This window comes from Seriola lalandi, unplaced genomic scaffold (assembly GCF_002814215.2).
Source record: "Seriola lalandi dorsalis isolate HSWRI2012SDOR001 ecotype SW California unplaced genomic scaffold, Sedor1 jcf7180002054448, whole genome shotgun sequence".
Classification (NCBI taxonomy): domain Eukaryota; kingdom Metazoa; phylum Chordata; class Actinopteri; order Carangiformes; family Carangidae; genus Seriola; species Seriola lalandi.
The window spans coordinates 60,176-71,084 of NW_019525001.1; the positions used below are offsets into that span (position 1 = coordinate 60,176).

A 10,909-nucleotide genomic window follows, 5' to 3' on the forward strand; every position below is an offset into this window, starting at 1 on the left:
CCTCACTGGCCAGCCAGTGTGGGTCAGCGTGTGACATGTAACACCCTAGGTTGTCACCAAACAAAACCAGACCTCTTGCTCTCTCTTCTCTTCTTGGCTTGCTCTGGAGAGCAGCTCCTGCTCTCTCCTCTCGGCTCTCCAAAGGGCAACAAGGTCCCAGCCCAGGTCAGCTCTGCTACCTGAGAAACTACCTCTATCGCCAGCCCCCTCACAGCAGACTGCAACACTGTTCTCCTCAACAGCAGTGACCTGCTTCGGATTAACTGAGAGTGAACTAAGTTCTCTTCAGAATCAGCAGCTACAACATAAGGCCACCTAGCTTATTTTCCAAGCAACAGGAGTCACAGCAGAGTAAGTGTGGAACAGCTAACTCTGTGAGGAGAACAAAGGAGATAACAGCAAAGCAATCACTCCACCAGGAAGCCACCCAACTCAATGGACTTTACAACAACACTGGAAAGGACCTCTTTGTTTGTTCCAAGGACTGGGTAACGTTAACTGACTGGGCCTTACCTCTCCCAGCACAGCATAGCACAGCACAGCATAGCTAAGCAGCAGAAGTCTTAACTGTGTTAATGTACTTGTTGATTAATGTCTAATTGTTGTAATGTTTGCTTAGGTTGTGGTCAGTCATACAGTTCATCAGGTACTCGTATGTTCACACACATAGCAGTACGTCTCAGTTCTAGAACCTGCATGAAGCTAACCTCCCCCCCTCTAACCTGGTACCTTTAGATTACATGAGCTAGGCTAACAAAGAAACTCACACCCTCCTACACACACCAGGTGGTCTCAGCGGCCATTTTGAGTAGTTTCTTTGTTTATCACCATCTTGTGTAGTCTTCTTTGTTCAGGTCATGTGGTCACAGTGATCACTTTGAATCGGCCATCTTGCCTTTGTCTGTGTCCCCACAGACACACACACATACACCTACACACACACACACCTGTACAAACTAGATTAGACATTGTGTTTTTACTCCGCTCCATTGTAAATAAATGTCTTTAAGTATAACTACTGGTGTGTTTAATGTTGCACAAGCGTGAATATTGCCAACCTCTACTTTGTAGAATTCCAATCCTTCAACTTTAACTTACTGTTGATATGGTCATTTGGTTATAGTTAGTAAACTCTTATTGTTAATCAGAGTTCCAGATTAATGGTAATAAATTGAGACTGAAACCATATTGGCTATTTTGCCTATTAGTTTAGGCTGGTGCCCTGAGGACTTTAATTAATTTTAAAGTTATTATTTAATGTTAATATTTTCAATAAATTGATAGACAACCGAAATCCAACATATTTGGTGTCCAGCTCATGAGGCAAAGTACTGTTAACATAAATGTAACTGTGGGACAGAGCTTAGACCCAACATAATGGTGCCCCGTGTGAGGAAAAGTACTGTTGGCAAGTATTCATAATTGTGCAATATTAAATTCATAATTCAGCCAAAACAGCAAAGGTTAGAGCTTAAGTTTTAGTCCACCACAGGAGTAAACGTCCAGATGTACTTATAAACAAGTGCACTGTGGTGAGAATTGGTTTACCAATTTTAGCTGAAGCAATATTAGACGTCCTCCAGTTATTAATAGCGAACACTTAAGCCTTAGTATCACAATAAGAGCTTGCTATTGTTGCTAACAATTCCAGTTGAGCTTATTCTATAGGAAGTGTAAGAACCTCAGTTCAGCATTTGAATACTACGTGTTCAATGCTATCTAGTAAAGCTGTCAGAATTGGCTGTTAATTCAAGTGCTGTTCCCTTTAACTTAGACACTGTATGACGACGCCCCTGTGTAATACAGAGAGCTTGTAACTGGCTGTTACTGCCAAGCATTTCAGTTGAGTAAGAAATAGAGCCAGAGAGAGCCACAGCTACCAGCCCTGTGAAATCGAAGTTTTGCACCTAGCTGTTACTGCCTTGCATTACAGCCTGAGTCAACTTGAGGAGATAATCCTTGGACTGTTACTGCCCTTGCATCTCAGTCACTGCTTTTTGAAACATTTTTTAAGCAGACAGTAAACCTGCACTTGCCTTTACTGTCCGTAATCTTTATGCCCACTAGTGTAGCTACCCCTCCTCCACAGGAAGCTACCCCCCATAGTGTAGGCCACTGCATTGTTTAGTTAGGCTAGTGTACTGCCAAACTACACTACAAGGTGTCTGCCAGTGCAACACCACGGTCAACTACACTGCCTTCTTGTTTTGCTAAACAACTTGTTTAACCTCCCTATTTCCCAGACACAACAATGGAGAACTCCTGTGTAGAGCAGTTTATTTCTTCCCTAACACAGAGCCTGAAGCCTGGCTACCTAGAATTTATCAGCAAGTTAAATTCCAGTGAGTGCAGTAAAGAAATAGACTTGCTACTCAGTGATAAAGGTGATGCTCAGACTGCATCCAAAGGCCCATTGTTAAGATGTGTGCTGTTGAACTTCCACAGGCAAACCAGCATTGCCCTTCAGAGCCAAGCAGCCCTAGAGGAGGAGGTAAAATCGCTTAGAGCTCAAAATGATTTTCTCCTCCAGGAAGTTCAGGAAGCTAACAAGAAAGCCATGCGCCACTTAGGAGACCTGCACGCAGCAGAGTTAGATCTCTGTTCACACAAGGAAGAATTGTTAAGGGTTAAATCAGAATGCCTTGCTCCACCACGATCGGTCAGTGCTTGTGATTCTGGTTTTTCTGCTTCATACTCTTCCCTTAATAACAGCTTAACTCCACCTCCACTCAGAATATGGGACCAATCCCCAACTGACCCTCAGTCCTGGAATATGAAATCAGCTCCTCAACTTCCACTGAGAGACAGAGGTTACACCCACCTGACTTCCCATCTTCCTGAAACTGACACCGAAGAGACAGGTAGTTTATCCGGTAGAGGATATTCATGTTCCCATCAGCCACTGATGCATAACACTTTTACCTGTGTTCACCCCTCCAAAAGGAGGACCAAAACTTTTCCAGACTGTTTAGCCTCCTCTCTGCACCTCCATGAGAGTAATGTCCGCTGCTCAGCTCCTTCCTCTAGTCCAGCTAGCTTAGTCTCGCCTTCATCAGAACGGACCTCACAGTGCCCCCGCCTCGAAGTGCTTGAGTTCATAGCAAAGGACATTGAACATTTTGATCCAGACAACTCTGATCAACATATTGAAAACTACTTTAGGGAGTTAGATCCCAACCTAATTGATTTGCCCCATGCAACCCAATGGGAGAAAACTAAACTTGTGTGGAAGACCAGCTCAAAAGCAGTCCACAGCGCAGAAAATGGATACTCTTAAGAGACAATTGGATCTAGAAAAGACGATACATAATCTAGAGACTCAATTCAAACTATCTTGCAGTAGTGCTCTGGCAAAACAACTGGATGCAGCGATTTTTGCCTTGAATCAGCTATTAACCGAGAAAGCAAAGACACATTTTTTTTCGCTAAACACAGGTTATTTGAATTATGCAACAAGCCCAGCCAGTTACTTGCTTGGCTTGTTCATGGCAAAACTGAGCCGAATGTCATACCCTCTCTTACTGATAAAAATGGCTCTGGGCATCTCAAATCTAGTGACATAAATAAAATAATGAGATTATTCTTTGTAGACCTCTATAGCTCAGAGTGCACATGCTCTGCTGAGGTCAGGGTGAAGTTTCTTGATAAAATTAAGTTTCCATCTCTATCTGATGAGCAAAAACTATTTTTATGCAAACCAATTAGTAGGGATGAAGTCTCAGATGTCATACATACTCTTAGGGCAGGCAAACCTCCGGGGCCGGATGGTTTCGGCCCTGATTCTTACAAAAAGGCTCAGCAAGGTCCTGGTCAGCCCCTTGATGGTTGTATTCCTCCTACTTTAAACCTTGCAAACATATTGGTCATCTGGAAGAAAGGTAAACCTGCAGATATGTGTGGCTCCTATTGACCTGTTAGTGTAATTTCAGTTGTCAGCAAGCTGCTCTTAAAACTCATCTCTAGGCGGTTAGAGAATGTGCTGCCAACTGTCTGACCAGACAGCTACTGACTAATGCAGATGTTTCAGAGAATTTTCATTTAAATGGTCAACCTCTGGATTTACATATCTGGGAATAAAAGAAGTGCCAGATTTGAAGAATCTATTGAAACTTAATTTGGCCCCAATTTCCGCATCAGTGAAAAAAAAACCTAGAACGATGGCATAACCTACCACTCTCCCTATTTGGCCAAATTAGTCTCATTAAGATGAATATCCTCCCCCGGCTTCTATATCCCTTGCAGATGCTTCCTCTGCACCTAACGAGGAAAATCAACCGGATTTAGAAAAGGCATTTTCTAAATTTATTGCATTGGCAAAAAAATCTAGACAGAGACTCAAAGCATTACAGTAACCTACAGATATGGGTGGTCTTTCTGTGCCTAACTTGGTATTCTACAACTGGGCTTGTCATGCATGCCATTTCTGGTGATGGTTACATATGTATGTTATGATTAGGACTTGTATTGACTCCTGGGCTTGTGCCCTACATTCCCTATAGAGTCTGGTTACTTTCAATGCAAAAAGATAAACTCAGAAGTAAGGCATAACCCTGTTATATATAACAGTATCAGAGTCTGGCATAACATGACTAAATACCTAGGAAGGAAAAGCGTGAAGTCATCACTGTCTCCTATTGTCCAAAACCCGGATTTTCTTGCAGGTACAAGCTCATCTGTGTTCTCCTCTTGGTGGGACTAAGGGATCCATCTACTTGGTGACTTATTTAAAGATAATGCTTTACTGTCCTTCCATCAGCTACAGGAGATGTTTAATATTTCCAAGCAACACTTTTTTGGATACCTGCAGATAAGGCATTTTATATCTTCTCAGTTTACTTCTTCTTCTGCTAACTTTCCTTGTAGTAAAATAGAGAGATTAATTTTGGAACGCCAAAATGGAAAACAGTCAAACTTTTATTCGACTGTTACATGTACGAGTTGCCAAATATTTCTCGTAAATGGGAAAGAGATTCAGTTACTGAATATATTGAAGATAAATGGCAGACGGCTATAGATCTACATTTACACTTAACAGACTGAGGCAGACTCAATACAAGATACTCCATAGGCTACATATCACTCCTGTTACCTTCCTTTTTTTAAATCAATTAACTTATTTTTGCCTTATTACCATTTTTTAAACTTATTCAAGTATGGGCAATAATTATTTATTTAGTTTTTTTTTTTTTTTCAAAATGTTTACAGTAATTCGCAAACCTAGAGAAATATGAATCAAACCAGTCAAATGTTAGGCAGCTCAGCTCCCAGCCACTGGAGATGTCCTATACTGTTTCCGCCGAAGCACGTCAGCAAATCACAGATTAAAAAAAAAAAAAGTGAAACTGCTTTATTCGTTTACCAGTTTTAATCCCCTGGTCTGTTTGTTATGGAGAAGGGGAGATCACTGTGAATTATTCAGCTGCCGTTAAAAACCTCCGGAACATATGGTTCAATAGTTATTGAAGAATGAAAGGTAAGCAGTCTCAGTTTCCAGCTACTACTAGACACCATGTGTCCGCTTTTTAAGTTTTTTATACAGATAGCTTCAGATAGAGAGACTGGATAGTAAGGGAGAAAATAGGATGAGATGTGTGCCACAGGTTGGATTGGAACCCCAGGCCCTGTGGGTAGGACTATGCCGTATGTACTCTACCAGGTGAGCAGATGAGCTGACAGGGTGCCCTGAATTACTGATTTTGTGTGAAACTGCTTTCTGCATGTTTCTACTGTTTTTAATCCATTGTTGTGTTTGTTACGGAGAGGAGGACACCTGTGTGGATAATTCAACTGCTGGTAAAAACCCCCTGAATGTCTGGTTCATAAGTTATCAGATAAACAATTATAACAAAGATTAGCTGCAGTCTTAGCTCCAAGCCCTTCCCTGACGTCTCTGTCCTCTGTACAGTGTCGGTGAAACAATTTCTTTAAATGTGAAACTGCTTTATTCAGTGTTTTTAACGGTTACTTTCACCGGGTCTGTTTGATTATCTGAAGCACTTATACTGAGGGAATCCAAAATGGGAGCAGCTTACGGTAATGGTAATGAAGACAACTCCCATGATCCCATGCTATTTCGTGACGTCATCAAATGCAGTCTTTTCTTATTGTTTTGACTGAGAGACCCCTAGTGGCAGAAGTTACATAATGCGCATTTAACCTGCCTACTACGAAACATTTAATTTAATTAGTAATGTAGCTACTTTGTTATTGATGTTGTGGCCTCTATTGGGAAAGATGTTTCTCATATTCTTTCTATTCACAAGCGCCAATAATAAATTAAATAAATCATTGAATCTGTAAATGAATTGTGTATATAACAATTTGACTATAAAATTACAAAATTATATAAATATAATTCATGTGCAGGTATTACTATTTCACATATTATTCTATAAATCATCATAGTGCATTTAACCTCCATTTATGGCATGATTCTTGTAAAGTGTGACATGGGCCCCATGTGATGGTTTGCTCCAGTCTGGGTAAAAAGTATTCAGATTTTTATTCCCACTTCAGCCCTGCTGAGTGCTATTCTATTTTCATGAGTTGTGAGGATTATTCTCTTTCTGATCACACTCTTTTTTAATCAATCTTCATTTTATATGACGAAGGGAAATCTCTCTGTTCTAAACCAAATACTATATTGGTGAGTGGTGAGCAGACCTATTAAGTACAATTTTATGGCCACATTTAATGTAAGATTACAAAACTTAATAAAAAGCCCCAAAATTTAACTTTTTGGACAAATAGATGAATCCTGACCTGAGAGTTTCCAGTGTACAGCGTGAACACTCCAATCCAGCGGACAGCAGCTTCACTCCTGAATCCTGGAGATCATTTGTACTCAGGTCCAGCTCTCTCAGACTACAGGAATAGGAGCTGAGAACCGAGGACAGAGCGGCACAGCTTCTCTCTGAGAGGTTACAGCCACTAAGTCTGACAAAGAATCAGCAAAACAAAAGAAAGCAATTACAAAAATGTTTCTTTTTTTTTTTTGACAAAAGAAGATGCAATTAACCTAAATGGATATATGTGCACATACAGAGCTTTGTTGGAGGCTTTGACCACTGGCAGCAGCCTCAGAAGAGCCTCCTCTGAAGCAGAGTATTTCTTCAGGTCAAACACGTCCAGATCATTTTCTGATGACAGTAAGATGAAGACGAGAGCTGACCAATGAGCAGGAGAGAGTTTCTCTGTGGAGAGACTTCCTGATCTCAAGTACTGTTGGATCTCCTCCACTAGAGAACAATCATTCAGTTCATTCAGACAGTGAAACAGATTGATGCTTTTCTCTGGAGACAGATTCTCATTGATTTTCGTCTTTATATACTCAACTGTTTTCTTTTTGATCTGTGAGCTACTTCCTGTCTTTGTCAGTAGGCCTTGTAGGAGAATCTGATTGGTCTTCACGGAAAGACCCAGGAGGAAGCGAAGGAATAAGTCCAAGTGTCCATTTGGACTCTGTAAGGCCTTGTCCACAGCACTCTGGTAGAAACGTCTAGATTTGCCTCCAAACACTTCAGTCCACCAGGAGGTTGATTGTTCTTTTGACAACAGATTGACTCCAGAGTTGAAGAAGGTCAGATGGACATGAAGAGCAGCCAGAAACTCCTGAACACTCAGATGGACGAAGCAGAACACCTTGTCCTGGTACAGGCCTCTCTCCTCTTTAAAGATCTGTGTGAACACTCCTGAGTACACTGAGGCTGCTCTGATATCGATGCCACACTCTGTCAGGTCTGATTCATAGAAGATCAGGTTTCCTTTCTGCAGCTGCTCAAAAGCCAATTTTCCCAGAGACTTGATCATCTCCCTGTTCTTTTTACTCCAGTGTGGATCTGTCTCAGCTCCTCCATCATACTTGATGTTCTTCAGTTTGGACTGAACCACCAGGAAGTGGATGTACAGCTCAGTCAGGGTCTTGGGCAGCTCTCCTCCCTCTCTGGTTTTCAACACCTCCTCCAGAACTGTAGCAGTGATCCAGCAGAAGACTGGGATGTGGCACATGATGTGGAGGCTTCGTGATGTCTTGATGTGGGAGATGATCCTGCTGGCCTGATCCTCATCTCTGAACCTCTTCCTGAAGTAGTCCTCCTTCTGTGGGTCAGTGAACCCTCTGACCTCTGTCACCATGTCAACACACTCAGGAGGGATCTGATTGGCTGCTGCAGGTCGTGTGGTTATCCAGAGGCGAGCAGAGGGAAGCAGTTTCCCCCTGATGAGGTTTGTCAGCAGCACGTCCACTGAGGTGGACTCTGTAGCATCAGTCAGGATCTCAGTGTTGTGGAAGTCCAGAGGAAGTCGACATTCATCCAGACCGTCAAAGATGAACACGACCTGGAACTGATCAAACCTGCAGATTCCTGCTTCTTTGGTTTCAGTAAAGAAGTGATGAACAAGTTCCACCAAGCTGAACTTTTTCTCTTTCAGCACATTCAGCTCTCTGAAGGTGAATGGGAATGTGAACTGTATGTCCTGGTTGGCTTTGTCTTCAGCCCAGTCCAGAGTGAACTTCTGTGTTAAGACTGTTTTCCCGATGCCAGCCACTCCCTTTGTCATCACTGTTCTGATTGGTTCATCTCTTCCAGGTGAGGCTTTAAAGATGTCTTCTTGTCTGATGGTTGTTTCTGGTCTGAATGGTTTTGTGGATGCTGTTTCAATCTGTCTGACCTCATGTTCCTCATTGACCTCTCCAGTCCCTCCCTCTGTGATGTAGAGCTCTGTGTAGATCTGATTCAGAAGGGTTGGGTTTCCTGATTTAGCGATCCCCTCAAACACACACTGGAACTTCTTCTTCAGGTGAGATTTGAGTTTATATTGACAAACTGGAACACAAGACCCTGAATGAAGAAAAAAAGAATAAATAAATAAATTATATATTAAATATGTCAACATTGCATCCCCCTCAAGAATGATAATAGTACTATAGTTTATTAAGACTTTACTAAATATCAAATCTTTCCATCATGTTAAGTCTTTAGAGAAATCCTCTTACTGCTCTGCAGACAGTCAGCCAGCTCCTCCTGCTTCATGCTCCTCAGAAAGTTCAGTGTGACCTTCAGTAATGCCTCTCTGCTGCTCCTCCTCTGCTCTTCATCCTCACTGTCCAATACCTCTTCATCCTCCCTTTGATTCTCTAAGCATTCTGGGTAATCTGGTCTCAGGACCCTCTGGACTCTCTTCAGCTCGTTCTTCACAAAAGTGACAATGTTCTCCTCCAGCAGCTGGAACATATCATAAACTGAACATTTGATTTAGGAAAACCACATGTGATTCATGTGTCAGTCTGAAGGCCTACTGGTCTAAATGCATGGAGACTGTTAATCTGTGGTTTCTGTAGTTAAACAGTAAAAGTGTGATTGTACATGTACAGACCATTAATATGGAGTCCAGGTCTGGTTGATGCTGCTGGACAGACTGATCACTGTGGACCTCTGAGCTCTCCTGCTGAACTCTGTGGAGAAAACACCAACTTTAAGGAAATTGAATGACTTCAATATGACACAATTTATTAAACGTGACTCAAGAGTTCAAATCCCTCCAGTGATGAAATGATAGCAGGGGACTGGTGGACGACTTGGTCATGAGTCAAGAGGAAGAAGGAAATGAGGATGTGTCACAGGAGTTGTATGGTTCAGTAACAATCTGTGCCCACCTCAGTAACTAAATACATGACTACAAACGTCCCCGTTGACCAAAGCAGCTGCCATCGTGATCCCCGTCAGAGGGAAGACCTCAGCATTTGACTATACAAAGGTCAAATATCAGGAGCTGGCACAGTGGTGTCAGAGTCACAGATGGAGAGCAGGCTGTGTCCATATAGAAGAGAGATGTAGAGGGTTTACTGACCACTGGATCTGCAGAGCATTCACACTGCAGGGATGACAGTGTTGGCAAGAATTTGAGCCATCAGGACCAGACCTGCTGAAGAAGCCTCCAGATGGTGATGGATAAGAAGGAGTGATGTGAAGGATGGTAACATTGGGACACAAGTCAGTCTCATCAGTCTTAGCTGGGTCATCTTGTTGAAGGTGTCTGATGCTAAAAGACCAAAAAGGGAGGAAGAGTGTAGAGGCACTAACACCAAAACCAATATGGACCAGTCCCCAACCCAGACTTTCATGGATCACCTCACAGTGACCCCACCATCAGTCCTGGGCAGAGCAATCGTCCAGGGTTTGGAAAACCTAATTACTTAAGCGTCAAGCCAGTTAAATCCAAGTTTTTTTGACAAGGGGTCACCAACAACTACCAGGTAGTTCAGTCCTACAACTGACTAAGAAGCTCTAGTCTGAGACACGATTCCTCTTCTCAGTGGAGTCAGATTGTAAAAAAGTGCAGTTTTAAATTCTTACCTTCCTTCAGCAGGTTGTCCATCTTTAAACTTAATAGGATGTTCCATAGACCAGTCACTCTTCATGGAGACACAGCTGGGTTCAGGAGACTCTGGTCTCTGCTGCTGCATCCTGATACAAACAAACAAGTGGGAAATGAAAAGAAGTTTTTTAATCTGAAGAAAGATGAATTTTGAGCAGACTGTCACCAGTTCAAATGTCAGAAGAAGATAAAAATTCAGCAAGAAGACAGTGGATGAGTACAGTCTCCTGTTCATCAACATGTGATCTGTCCTCATCTTAGTTGAGCCGTTGACTAATCAGTGGTTGGCTCTTGTTGATTATTATTTCTTCTAATTTAGTTATTGAGTGGTTGATTTGACAGTGAGTGTGAATAATGATGGAGCAGTGATCTGAGTGCTGAGCTCTGACATGGAGAAGAGTCATGGACAGTTAGAGTTCCTCATCTCACCTCTGAGCTTTGGTCTGGCTCTCATGTTCCCCACACAGAGTGGTTTTAGAGGGAGGGGCTCCCTCCTCTCTGTCTTCACACTGATTCATAGCAGAGCACCCAC

General features: G+C 42.3%; 1 protein-coding gene across 1 annotated transcript in view; it reads right to left on the reverse strand.

Moving 5' to 3' along the window:
* LOC111658516 (protein NLRC3-like) overlaps window positions 1-10,909 on the reverse strand; it is a 19,938-nt gene extending 9,029 nt beyond the window's left edge. The window contains exons 1-6 of the mRNA XM_087175325.1: window positions 10,807-10,909; window positions 10,356-10,466; window positions 9,376-9,454; window positions 8,996-9,224; window positions 7,043-8,840; window positions 6,763-6,936 (exon numbers count right to left, since the gene is read on the reverse strand). Of these exons, the coding sequence (XP_087031451.1) occupies window positions 6,763-6,936; window positions 7,043-8,840; window positions 8,996-9,224; window positions 9,376-9,454; window positions 10,356-10,466; window positions 10,807-10,895 (2,480 nt within the window). The 5' untranslated portion in view covers window positions 10,896-10,909. The remainder of the gene's footprint in view (window positions 1-6,762; window positions 6,937-7,042; window positions 8,841-8,995; window positions 9,225-9,375; window positions 9,455-10,355; window positions 10,467-10,806) is intronic.